The 14559-nt window shown below is 42.6% G+C and overlaps 1 protein-coding gene across 1 annotated transcript in view; it reads left to right on the top strand.

The window, feature by feature from the left end:
• Positions 1 to 3008: 3008 nt before the first annotated feature.
• The window catches only part of TM6SF1 (transmembrane 6 superfamily member 1), a 112424-nt gene continuing 100873 nt past the window's right edge, over positions 3009 to 14559 (top strand). Inside the window, exon 1 of the mRNA XM_082254027.1 lies at positions 3009 to 3293. Coding sequence (XP_082110153.1) covers positions 3202 to 3293 — 92 coding nt within the window. The 5' untranslated portion in view covers positions 3009 to 3201. The remainder of the gene's footprint in view (positions 3294 to 14559) is intronic.

The following is a 14559-nucleotide window of genomic DNA, read 5'->3' as shown; positions in this document are numbered from 1 at the left end:
CCCAATTAACTCCTTATTCTCCTTCTACATTTAACTATTTTTCTGCAGATTTTTTTTCACTTCTATTTTATAAACTAAATTATTAATATTTTATACCTTTTACATATATTTACACATTTCACGTTGAAAAAAGCACAAAATTTAAAAAAATGCATTTATTTCATTTGTAAATAACTTTTCAATTGTTTGTACCAAGTGTAAACAAAACAGTTGCCGATAAGAATCAGTAATTGGTATCAGCGAGTACTCAAAAAAAAAAAAGTATTGGTACTCGTGTATAATTTAAGATGGGATCTGGCAATCCTGTGCAGCCTATGTCTTTGGGAAAAATGCTGTCACAAATTCTTGCTGGTTTTGAAACACTGGTCCCAAACAAGTATGCAGATCAGGAAAGTCAGAATGAGACCAGAACATCTAATCTGCATACTTGCTCTTTGTCAGTGGACCAGTATAAAGGCCAGGGAACCAGTATTTTCAAGCTGGGAAGTTAAGCAATGGAAACCTGTATACGTTCTTCGTTTTTTATTTTTTTTTTTATATTTTCAATTTTTTTGCATGGTACAAAGTCAGTAGAAATTGAGTTATCAGTAAACAAGTAATCTACATTATAGGCAGTCCATAGACAGAATTAACCACCATGAACATGAAAACCATGAAAAAAATGGAAAGCCTGAAAACATGACCTGTTGGGTGTACCTAAGAACTGGAGTTGAGGAACATTGACCTAGGGGAATTAGACTGGCCATTACCCCAGAAAGCAAACTTGTTAGACACAAGTATAGAACATGTATCATCCTGAGAGCGTGTACAGAGAGTCTACCATAATTAAAATAGAGAGTATTTTTATGGTGATTCTCACCCCCAATGATAGGTCAAGGACAAAGTTTTAGTATGCCCAGTGTCTGTTAGATCAGCTTTTGCATACCATTACATATATTGGAATTCGGACATAAGTGTACAGGCTCTGAAGGGCTGAGCACATTTTCAATGAAGCTTATTTTGAAGAAGAATTGGTATGCATAGAACTATATAGGTCAACATCCAGTTTGTTTCTACAGTATATAGAAATTGTTTCTACAGTATATAAAAATTTTCACTATCATTGGTGAAATAGATGAAGTCCATTGTCACATGATGGCCATTCTTGCAATCAGAAGAAATATGTGTTTCCAGTGCAGAAAAGATTATTGTGGTATAGATTGTGGGATAGGAGACTGAGGTTCATAGCTAAATAATAGAGGGCCATTTATAGTTCTCTCAGTTATACCATAGATAAAGTTCACTTATTGATCCCAAAAGATAGAGATATTAGGACAGTGGCGTTATAGGTGTGCTAAAGTCGGTTGATGAATATCACATTTTGGACAGTTTGTTGGTGTTACATTATTGTTAGGAATGGAGCATAGGTCATAATATCTTATCCATCAGATCAGTATCAGCAAAGTCTTTATTCCAATATTTCTGGTGAAGCCCGCTTTTGTGAATTGAAGGTTCAATGGCGTATAAAGATCAGAGACAGGTTAGTGTGAATATGTAACAGTTTGTCGATAACATTCAATATAAAATCTTTTTGTCTATCATGATAGCAGAATTTTACATAGTTGATCACTTGAAGGTAATAGGAGAAATGGTGTTGTGATATATGAAATTCTTGGTCATGACCTCCAGCTATTGTTTACGTCTCGCTCCACAAGTCTATTGTCTTCTGACCCTGCTTACATTGTAGAGCCTCAAAGAAGTCTATGTGGATTGTCTATCTATGTCTCCTTAGACTTCTGTGGGGCTTAACTATGCAGGAGACAAGGGACTTGTGGTGCAAAATGTAAACAATCCCTGGAGGACACAGCAATCAGATCGAGGTCAAAATTCATCTCTGGAGGGGAAGGTGGGATCTGTTTGGTCAGCTTGAAGGGGCAAACAGGGTAAGTGCAGTTCCTCTGAAAGTGGGCTTGTCCTTTCATTTCCAGGGTTCAGTAAATGCAACTTTATCATTCACTTATAGTGCTTTTACTATGGAGCCCATCTACCTCCATCTCCATGGACTTCTATGGGGCTTAAAGGAGAAGCACAGCCGAAGCTCGTTTGGCTGTACTTCTCCTGTGGATCACAGGAGTGCAGTTCGTTCTGCACTCCCATGACCCATTTTCAGCAGACGTCGGCTGACGTCACAGAGCCGGTCAAAGCTCAGGCAAGATCACAAACATTTGGTCGGGATCTGCCCACATGCCTGGACCGGCACCTGGCTCAGCCTCTCAGTGAGCCGCTGAAAGGTTGAGCCGGCTGCTCCCGCACCATCCACAGCTCAGTGATCCAGTGTGCATGTGGGGGGCAGAACAGAGAGCTGCTGACTGACAGTCACCAACTCTCTGTTCAGGGAGCTCTGAGAACCGAGCGATCGGTGGTGTTTGATCGCTTGGTTCTCAGTGTTGGAGCCAGTGGGGGACAGACGCAGCATCGGTCTGATTCTACATCCAGCCAGGTAAGTAGGAATTTGCAAAAACCCAGATTCCCATACTTCTCTTTTAACTGTGCATGTGCGGTCAGGAGATAGGGGACTTGTAGCACGGAATGTCAGAACACAATAGCTCAGCAGGGAGATTGCTGTACTAACATCACATAGTTAGTACAGCGGCTGCTCGTGAGCTCCTCAGTTTTTGTTTTTTTTTCAGCCTGCTGTGTACCGGGCATTAATTTCCAAGGCTGACTAAATTCACCTTTTATTTTTCAGTTATAGTCCTCTTTCCATTAATTGAAAATTAAATTTAAAAAGAAAATGAACGTTTTGCTGAAAGACTGCACATAGTTGTATGATGTCATGTTGATTCATCTGCTGATTTGCTCCAGGTTTACTCAATCAGATGAGGTCACAGCTTTCTGAATCTGTTGTACTGGCACTGGCCGGAGCCAGCCACTCGCTGTAGGAATTCGAAGCAGCTTCTGTTCTGAAAACAGCAGTCAGCTGTGTCACTGCACAGAACAAGGGGAGGCTCGGGTGTCCTGCATGTGCTTAACACCAAGCATTGCATCCAAAAGAAGAGAACTGAGAAGATTTTCTAGGGGGTTTGTTATATTGCAGAAAGCATAGCAAGTTGCCTGCAGTGTCATGGAGCAGCTGTTTCTGGAGGTGCACCACATTTTGAACTCCACCATTTTCTGAGCTGGAGATGCTGCTTTCCTGAAGGAGGGACAAGTTTTACCATAATGAGCGCACCTGCTGCAACCTGTGTATTTATATTATCCTTAACTGCCATTCCTGTAACTTACCTTTTCAACTATGTGTCTACAGTTAACGGGTAAGTAGAACACACCTATTGCATGAAGTGTAGTAATATTAGCTAAAAGAACCTCACTGAATATACAGAAGTTGGTTTTAATTGTATTTTATCACAGTAGAATAATGCATAAAAATATATTGTTTTAAGCCTCGTACACACACGTCGAAAATCGGCAGGGAATTTTCGTCTGACGACCGATCTGCCGATTTTTGGCTTGTTAGTATGATGCTTCTGACAACCAACTCCGACTTTTCAGCCGAAAAAAATCTGATGTGCAGGCTATAAAATGTTTGTCCGCCGTCAAAACACGGCCGATTTTCGTGCAGTCAGTACAGATTTCGACAGGGAATAATTTAATGAGCAAGTCTGGGCATGCTCAGAGAAGAAAGAACACAAAGAAAGCAAACCAACACATGACATCACTTCTGAAGTAGAATTTTGTCGGGCGAGAAAATTCGTGTGCAGTCTAGGCACATTCTAACCAACAAAACACCACTCTGGACAAAAGACGGACGATCGGTCGGCTGATAATCGTTGCATGTGTACTAGGCTTTAGAATCATTTGGTGGTACCTTATACCCCATTTGTATGATCTTTCATTCATATATTCATCTTCTGTAGAGGAGTCACTGTGAATTCCTACTCATCTGTCATCAGCTGCCTGAGTTAGGGATAGAATAACATTGTGTTTGACACTGACAAAGTTAAACAGGGACACGGTTGTCAACTAGGCTTAAAAAATCTAAATGGCTAAAAGGGAGACTTGCAAAGGTCATATTATATAAGGCCAAGCCAAATGTTCTAATACATTTAATTTTAATGCTTATTTGCGCACAATTCTTGGAAATCCCCATTGCACAGTGGCTTACAGTCTTCAAGCACAACTGATCACTCCATTAAAGAGCAATGAAACTAGAGGATATTTATAAAGCTCCATTAAAGATGGATTTTTTTTTTATTACTAAGCACTAATGTACTTCAATTTGCGTTGTCCAAGGACCATAAGGAATGCCCACAGCTGGTTTTTGGAAAGGCTTTCTTATCTTCTTCTTTGGAAATGAACTTATGAACAAATAGGTGCATAAAAACTGATTTTAAATAATCTCCTTAAAATGAAACCTGTCACGTAATTTAGGTTGCAAATAACTTGCAGGTGATATTTTTGTAAGATTTTTTATAAACGTAATGGATAAGTTCACCTTTGGAAACGTTATATATGTTCCACCTGTTTTTAGGGTGGAACATGTAACATGTTCCCAATGCTGCAGCCTCTCACACCCCTACCCCATCCCCCTCCCCAGTGACAGTGGGCGGGCATCTTCTCCAGGCACCCGCTGTTACACTTTGAAAAAAATGTGGCCGCGTGGGGCTCCCCCGCCGGGTAGCGTTATTATTCACAATCCTCTATGAATGGGAAACTACAAGTCCCAACAGTCTTAGTGGCTGTCAGCTTGTAGTTTTCAATGAACTACCATCAGGGCCGCCATCAGGGGGGTACAGCCAGTACTCCTGTATGGGGCCCCGGCACATAGGGGGGCTCGGATAGCAGGAAGATCGGTAGGATGACAGCATACCTCCCAACCTGGGCAGAACTTTCCCGCTGTACAGAGGCTTTGTCCGGCATAATTCTGGTGATAAATGTTACCTTCTAGCTCAGAAGGACCTGCAGCAGTGGGAACATTTAGAACAGCCAGGGATTGGCTAACACACCAGCTGGGTGTGCACTATGCAGCCACAATGAGAGACTGCACCTGTCAAATTCATGCTGTGATGTCGGTAATGGGTGGGACTGCTACTCAGACCCGCCCCCTGTGTCAAGCAACACGTGCATAGGGAAGAAGGAGAAGGAAGATATGGCAGCCAGCAACAGAAAGGTATTTTAGAAAGGAAATCCTGTGGAAGATGGGGGACCTTTGGGGAAGATAAGGGCAGAGGAGAGGTGTGTGTGTTGCAGAGGTTGTAGCAGCTGGGAAGAGGTGCAGTACAGAGGCATTTACGTACATTCGCTACTATGTACAGCTTGGTATGGCACTACTCCCGATTTTTAACATTGGCCTCAATGGGAAATCTTGGTCACCTTGGTACAGCACTACTCCCAATTTTTAACATTGTCCTCAATGGAGAATCTTGGTCACCTTGGTATGGCACTACTCCCGATTTTTAACATTGTCCTCAATGGAGAATCTTGGTCACCTTGGTATAGCACTACTCCCGATTTATAACATTGGCCTCAATGGAGAATCTTGGTCAACTTGGCATGGCACTGCTCCCTGTCTAACATTTGCATCTATGGGAAATCTTGGTCAGTTTAGTAAGGCACTACTCTCTATCTAGCACTCTCCAGAACCCTGTGCATAATGCACTCCAGAACCCTGCATTCTGTTTTTAGCATTCTCCTGAATGTATTCCTGACCCCTGCACTCTGTACAGGGATGGGGTTGTGAATTTGTGGAGGGATTTGGGGGGTTGCACTGTGAGAGGTGATTGGGAGGGATTTCTGCTAGGAAGAGGGATTGGGGGAGGGGGTGATAAAATAATTTTGATATTTTTGGTGGAGGGGGGGGGGGGGCCTGTCAGGTAGGCTGTATGGGGCCCTAGGATTTCTAGCGGCAGCCCTGACTACCATGGTGCTGTGAGCGCTGTGGTAGTTCATCGATTCTTCCTGTTAGAATGTATCTGCTTCCTTGTATGAGCAAGCCGATATATTGACAGGTCTGCAGGAGACCTGCATGGCATCCGCGATTCGCTGATCGCTGGTGCAATGCTTTCCAGGCTCCCAAAACAAAAAATGGTAAATGAAAATTTTTTTTTATCTGCAAAAAAATTAGCATTTATTATTTTTTGTTAAAAGGTGAACTTCTCCTTTAAAGCAGTGTAAAACCCCAAAACAAAAATATATTATATCACACTTTCAGTTCTTAAATGTGATGGCTGCATTCGTTTTCTTTTTTAAACTTTTTTCCTTTTATCTGACCAGTTACACACTTCCTGTCATAGGGTGTCTGCACTCTGGATGGAGGAGCATTTGAACAGCAGCATAGTCAGTCTGGGGAGAGGGTAGTGTTAGATGTACTAGTAGATTTAGATGGACTAGATTAACAAATTAAAGCTGAACTCTAGCTAACACTTTTTAAAGCAGTTACAGCAACATTTTTTCCTTTTGGGGTCAAGACTTTTCATAAATGAATATAAGCTGATCATTGTAAGCACACTTCACATTGTTAAATAAATTGTTCCAACTCTCTGCTACTTTTGCTGGACACCGTGGCCTGCTAAAGGTAGCTGAATAACAGACTTACTGGCTGGACCACCAAGTGAAAATAAAGTAAAAAAAAAAACGAATGCAGCCACCACATCGGAGAATTGGTAAGCTGCAATATAATTCATTTTTCTTTTTTGATTTAGTACTGCTTTAATGGCGTATGAGCTAAGGAGAAAAGACCCCAGGGATATTTTCACTAAATAAGGCTTTTTTTGTCATTTTTAATTATTTTGGTTAGGCTGGCCATACACTATACAATTTTCTTATTCAATTTCCTTTAGATTTACCTTAAACTATGTAGTGCAAGGGCCTGCCTGACTGCATACAAATTGAAAGTGTTTAGGTTTGACCCTATATTACATGGTTTTGGTAAATCTGAAGGAAAGTTGAACAAGAAAATTGTATAGTGTATGGCCAGCCTTAGTATCTAGGCCAATAGCAATATATACATGGATGTAAGTACCCACAAAGGACAGCAATTCACCCATACACCTAAGTTTTTATAAAGTGCAATAGGGTCTCTGGGCAAAATACAGGAATTGACATATATACATAAATAAAATAATAAATAATAGAAAACAATATCACAAAATATTTTTAATATAAAATAATACATAATAATATAAAAATATATTAAAATAATATAAAAATATATTTAAAAAACAGTGCTAAACACAAAATATAAAGCTATAAATAATCCACTAACTAAATAATAATGAAAATTCACATTATTCAACTGCACCTATTAATCAATGTGTAAGAAGGATGAATTAAAGCTGAATTTCAGGCAGATATGAAGTGGCAGATTAATGCAACTCTGTATTCATTAATACATTCCTAAATGTATTATTTAATAGCACACGATTCGATTTGGATCAGCCTCTTGCAATCTCCATTCAGCAATGCACGTCCATTGGTAGGTGCACTTGGGTGCCAATCAAAATGAATGACACCACATCACTCACCAAAGCACAGAACATGCAGTACAGTGGTACAGTAGTGTGAATGGGCCCTTATGAATTTCAGGGATGTAACTCAGAAATGGAATGGAGAGAACAAGACAGATAGGCCAAAAAGGTGAAACAGAGGTGCATCCATATTACTTTAAAGTGGTTGTAAAGCCTTACATATGCCCAGTGTAGTGATTGGCCTCAGGTGTGATACACAGAGATTAACAAAATCCTTTCTATGTAAGTTGTACCTGTGTAACTGTCTTTCCCCTACAGCCATTCAAAGTTCAGAATTTACACAGGATCTCTCGGCCCTTAAAAAGCAGGGGGCGGTGTCCCCCCTCCGTACAGCTCGGAGGTGATCCAGGAGGGCGTGTCCTTTATGGCTCAGAACCCTGGCGTCCCGGCTGTCTGGATGGGGGACTTTAATATGGTCCTGGCTCCGGCTCTTGACCGTCAAACCTCCCCGACATCCCATGGGTCCCAACCTTTTACCCGACTGGGCCGCCTGTTTCGTGACTTTGCCCTGACGGATACCTGGCGATATCAACACCCACACTTACGTTCCGAATCTTGTTTCTCGGCCACTCACTCTACAATGTCGTGCATAGATTTCATTATAGTCTCAGACCCTCTACTTCCCCTACTTCAGGACTCTGGCTTTGAACCCCGTTCCCTAATGGATCACGCGCCCCCCTGCTGGGCTTCATTTTGTATAGCCCCGCAGGCGATCCCTCGCCCATGGCGCCTCCACCCCTGGCTCACTGCTATAGCGGACCAGGAGGGTTTGACTCGGGAATGGTCATATTTTTTCACTGCTAACAGGGGCTCGGCGGATGTGGCGTTGGTGTGGGAGACTTTCAAGCTTCACGCTCGGGCTACCCTCACCAGACGCATCAATCGACTAAAGTAGTCCTCCGGTTCTGTTCTAGCCACTGCACAGGCACATCTGACTTCCCTGACTGATAGTTGCTCCAATGACCCTTCACCCGACAATGTCCTAGCACTTAAATCGCAGACCAGAATAGTCAATCAATTGCTCTATGAGAAGGCTAAACAAAAACTGTTCTTTTGCAAACAGCGGGTATTTGAACAGGGCGAACGGGCGGGCAGACTGCTGGCTTACCTAGCCCATCAGGATACCAAACCTCCGGTGGTGGTTCAGCTCCGGGGTTCTGGTGGGACTGTTATTTCTGAACCTCCGTTGGCCGCTGAATTTCGCTCCTTCTATACCCAGCTGTATGCCTCTCAGACGTCAGTCACTGCCCAGGAGACTCACGACTTTGTCTACCGTGTCCCTTCCTCAGCTGTCAGATGCTCAGCGGGCGGAATTGGATGCCCCTCTGTCGGTTGATGAAATTGCCGCCGCCATTGCCTCCCTGGCCATGGCTAAGGCCCCCGGATCCGACGGTTTACCTTTAGATTTTTATGCGACCTTCTCTGGCGCCCTTTCCCCAGAATTGTTGTCCCTGTATACCCGCATTCATGAATCCGGCCAGCTACTGGATTCTATGAGAGAGGCTACTATTATAATTATTTCTAAGCCCGGTAAAGACCCCCTCTATCCGGAATCATATCGTCCCATCTCACTACTCCAAGCAGACATAAAAATTTTGGCTAAACTCCTTGCACTCCGTCTAAATAGGATTATTCTCTCGTTAATTCACCCCGATCAGACTTATTTCATGCCGGGCAAGAACACTGCCATGAATATACAACGTATGTATATGAATCTACAGGCTAACCATGACAGAGTTGGTACCAGAGCAGTGGTGGCGCTGGATGCCGCTAAGGCTTTCTAATCTGTGGAATCTGTGGGAGTGCCTACAGGCTTTTGGGTTTGGTCCAAACTTTATCGGCTGGGTCCGGGCACCCTACTATAAACCTGTGGCCAGAGTGTCGTAACCCTTTCCCCTGGATCGTGGAACTAGACAGGGATGCCCTCTGTCCCCCCTGTTATATTCTCTTGCTGTTGAGCTCTTGGTGTCGTTGCTTCGGGATCATCCTGGCATCCACGGTCTGGGTCACTCGGCCTTGACCGAAACAGTAGGTCTTTATGCAGATGATATGCTCTTGTATCTGGAGGATACAGATGACTCTCTTCACACTGCGTTGCGTACCATAGAACAGTTTGGGTCTCACTCGGGTTTAAAAATAAATTGGTCTAAGTCCCAAATATTGCCCCTCGATCCGTCCCCCCCTTCCAGCGCTTCCATTTCCCTTCCACTACAGCGAGTCGCAGCGATTCGTTATCTGGGAGTCACAATTACTAAATTTCCCTCGGATTACTTGAAAGATAATATTGACCCGCTTGTTGCTATGCTTAAATAATGCACTCAAACGTGGGCTAGACTGCCATTGGGACTTATGGGCAGGGTGATCCTAATTAAAATGTTTCTGCTGCCCAAGTTTCTCTATGTCTTCTGGCACTCCCCTGTCCCGATTCCTCTGAAGCTATTTAAAGTCATCAATCAGATCCTGAATTCCTTTGTATGGGGGTCTGCGCGTCACAAGTTGCCCTGGACCACGCTTAAAAATCCAACGACGAGAGAGGGGGGGGTGGCTGTTCCAGATTTCCAATCTTATTACCTAGCGTCGCAACTCTCACATTTTTATTACTTTCATAAAGTGGAGGCACCTAGATATCAAACACTGGTCTGTCGGGGTTCGCCCCATCCTGCCTTCACCCCCATGCAGGTGCTCCTGCGGGGAGGCGGACCTTTACCCCAAGCCCCTACCGGGAGTAGCCTACTGATGCATCACAGGAAGATTTGGGAACTAGCTGCCAAAAAACTGCAATGCCCTCAGGTACATTCTAAGACCCCTCTTTGGCATAATCCCTGCCTAGGAGAGTTGCTCTCTATCCCAGATTGTCATCTATGGGTGGACAGGGGTGTATTGTATTTAGGCCAGGTGCTCTGTGATTCAGGTATCCGCTCCTTCCATTCGCTCAAATGTGAATACGATCTCCCCCCTCACATGTTTTTCCGATATATGCAATTGCGCCACGCGCTACGTACACAGTTCCAGGCACAGCTCCCCACTTTGCAAGATATCCCTCTGCTGGAGGTGCTGATGGGTGACACACACGAGGGTCTCATCTCAATGATTTACACTGAATTGCGCAGTGCTGAGGTTGACCGTCAGGTGGTGAGTCTGCAGTCTCGGTGGCTGTCCGATGCAGGCCCCCTGGATGAGACAGACTGGGATGATATTTTAGATGGCCCCAGGCTGTCCTCACCTAAACTCTCGGACCGTGTGACCCAGCTGTACATCTTGCACAGAGCATATCTCACCCCACTTAGAATTTCGAGATAATGGCGGTCTTATAACTCCTGCTGCCCCCGCTGCCCTTTACAACCGGGTACTTTCCTACATCACATCTGGTCTTGCCCGGACATTCAGTCATACTGGGCACAAGTCATTAAATTTCTGCACAACCACATGGGCTCCCCCTTACAGTTCAACGTTCTACCCTGTGTGTTGGGTCTTTTACCCGACGATGACATTGACAAATTCTTCACTACTTTCCTCCATGAGACCCTTTTTAGCGCCCGTAAAATTATAGCCAGAATGTGGATGCGAGTTCCTACTCCTTCTCTTCAGTACTGGATCGCTGAGGTCAATTCTACCCTTAGATATAAGCGGTTGCTGTACAAACATAGAGGGTGCCCAAATAAGTTTGACAAAATTTGGAGTCGGTGGTTGGAGAACAATCGGACGTGCAATGCCTAGGCTGTCTACTGACCTGTCCCTTTGGCCTTTCGGGGGCTGGATGCCATGGTGTAACTGGGGTTTGGTTATAGGCCTACACCCCCTGTCTTTGGTGGACTCGTACGAAATATTATACTTATTTGCATGCCACGCCACTTTGTTTTCTTAGATTGGGTCTGTAGTTATGTTTCATTTTCTCGCATACTGCATAATGTATGTATTTCCTTATTTTATGTGTTGTTACTCATTGTGTACCTGCTTAAGCATTCCATATGTTTATGTGTTTTTGTATCTTGTTTCCTTTTCGAATCACAAATAAACTTGTTTCTTCGGTAAAAAAAAAAAAAGCAGGGAGCGGACAGCTGACGTTAGTGAGGAGAGATCTGAGAGCCGATTGGAGGGAAGGGACACACCCCCTTCACAAAGCACAGAGTGGAGGCAGTCAATCACAGGTTGTACCCTCCCCGTCACCATTTTTTTCATAGTGTCAGGAAAACTCATCAGACGTGACTTGTACAGATAGCAGAGGAACGAGGTATCGGACAGAAATGACACTTAGTGCTCTGGAGTGAGACAAAGCACACACTATATAAAAATATGCTTTGTTCATATTTTAAGAGGTTTACAACCACTTTAGATACAATGTATATTGGTTTTTGTATTGGGTTATCGTATATGCTTGAGTATAAGCCGACCCGAATATAAGCCGAGGCACCTAATTTTACCACAAAAAACTGGGAAAAAGTATTGCCTCCAGTATAAGCCTAGGGTGGGAAATGCAGCAGCTACTGGTGGTAAATTTAAAAAATAAAATTACATTAATTGAGGCATCAGTAGGTTAAATGTTTTTGAATATTTATTTCAAAGAAAAACAATAAACTAGCTCTGTAAGTGAAAAAGAGGGTCAACAAAAACAATATGGTATCAGCAATAACTTTAAAAGTACAAAAACCTTAGCTCAATCAGCAACCAAGCTAAAACACAAGAGTTAAAATCCTTCAAAACTGGATTCCTCCTCATCATCGGTATGTCCAAACACAGCTTCAACTTTAGCTGGTGTGAAGTTATCAGCATAGACATTGTCATCATCACTGTGTTCGCAGTCATCCCCATCACTGCTGTTGTTCTCATACAAAGCGCTGTCTTCACTGCCATCCATTGCATTACTAATGCCACATTTCTTGAAGGCGCGTTGCACCATGTCCTCTGGAATCTCTTCCCATGAATCACGAACCCACTTTGCTATCAATTCTATGTCGGGCTTCATCAGATTTCCAACTTTTGTCAGTCGGGCTTGACCAGATGACATCCATTCATGCCACATCTTTCGCACACGGTCTTTGAAAGATTTATTTAAACACACATCTAGAGGCTGCAATACAGATGTAAGCCCACATGGAATAATGGCCAAAGTAACTAAGACTTTGCCAATTTTTTTATGTTATCCGATGTGTGGCCTCTGAACATATCCCAAACTAGCAATGATGGTTTTTTCTTTAGGACTGTTCCTGGTCGTCCATTCCAAATTTCTTCTAGCCATTTTTTGTTTCGTCTTCATCCATCCAGCCTTTAATATGTGCACACACTGTAATTTGTGGTGGGAATTTGACCTTTTTAGGCAAGGTCTTTCTTTTAAAAATAATGACAGGCTGCAGCTTAGTTCCATTAGCCAAACATGACAGAACGACTGTGACATGTTTTTTTTTTCATTTCCTGTGGTTCTGAGTAATATAGTTTTGTCTCCCAAACTTGCCACAGTTCTGTTGCTTGGAGTATCAAAGGTCATAGGTGTTTTATCCATATTCCCAATATTTTCCAGGTCGTAGTTATGGATCCTTCGTTGTTTTATGATGAATGAATGGAATGACATCACTGTTTCATAAAGGTCTTTTGGCAACTTCTGTGAAATCTTTGTTCTTTGCCGCAAACATAAGGCAAACCTATTCATAAAGCGGGTACACCATCCTGCTGACGCAACAACATTTTCAATGCCTAGTGCTTTTAATTAGTCATCCTTAGCCATTTGAAGGGTATGTAAGCGAATTCCAATGCGTGTTACGCAGTAACCGTTTTGACGACACTCCATAACCCATTAATGGAATTCAGTCTCTAAGGCTTCACATGAAGATGTTCATCATGTTGAGCTTTTTTTGCCTTTAGAATCTTTTCCAAGTTAGCTTTCATTTTCCGCCACTCCCTCACTTGTTTTTCGTCAACACAAAATTCCCTACTTGCAATACTGTTATTGCTTTCTTCTGCTCTTGACACAACCTTAAGTTTGAAACCAGCTTCTTATGACTTGCGCTTTTTGTTTTGGTCCAGGATTAGAAGTATTGGGATCCATTTCTAACAGGATCAGTACTTTAGCCAGTGGTCAGTACTGTGGTCAGTACTTTAGCCAGTGGTCAGTGGTACATTACAGTACATTAGTGGCAGGCCTGTTATCCCAACACGGTGGCGGGTGCGAGGGGGGGGGAAATCCTGGTCAATATTTGTTCCAGACATTTCCCCCATTTTTCATTTTTTCTCACTCGAGTATAAACCGAGGGGGGGCTTTTTCAGCATAAAAAATGTATGCTGAAAAAGTCGGCTTATACATGAACTGTGGATATATAAAAGATGACCAAGAAGTCCATATGCACACCCGTTTGAGTGACCCTCAACATAGACAAAAGCATCTTCATACACGGCACCAATGTTTTAGTTGTGTCTTCACATGAGAACACAGACGACTATTGGCATACTGAGATGCACTGTGCATTGATCCATACTGTGTGCATAGTAGGCTGTGTTTACTGCACAGATAAAGACAAACACGATTCATAGACTTACCAACACCTCAAAGGTCAGACGGCTCCGAGGGTTAATGTGCATCCATTAAGGAACATTTAATACATTTTCTGGAAAAAACCTTCTGCATCCAATCACCCCTAAATAGAAAAAAAAAAGACTTTAAGTGTTTTAAGTTTAGTTGTGTACAAGATAAGCATACACATATGGTTGAACTAGATGGACTTGTGTCTTTTTTCAGCCAGACTTTGTAACTATATATACCTAAAAGAAAGCACTTAAAACTATCCAAAGAAAATTATTCCAGAATGTTTTATTTTTTAAAAATTAGAAGTAAAAAATTTAGAGTTCAGAGGTAAATAAAAATGTAAATGTATTGGATTATGATATCAGCCTGCATTGTGTCTTATTATGTTACTTCAGTCCACTACACAATCCTTGGAAGTGTCATCCTAAAGGATAACTCCACATTCTTAGGAAGCAAATTGCAGAACTACACTGGACAATCCTGTACCCCTAACCTACACTGTTAGTAAAAAATACATAGTCATCGCTACACATCCCAAAC

This window comes from Pelophylax lessonae (assembly GCF_965119305.1).
Source record: "Pelophylax lessonae genome assembly, chromosome: 4".
Taxonomy (NCBI): Eukaryota; Metazoa; Chordata; class Amphibia; order Anura; family Ranidae; genus Pelophylax; species Pelophylax lessonae.
This window is presented reverse-complemented; position numbering and strand designations above follow the sequence as displayed.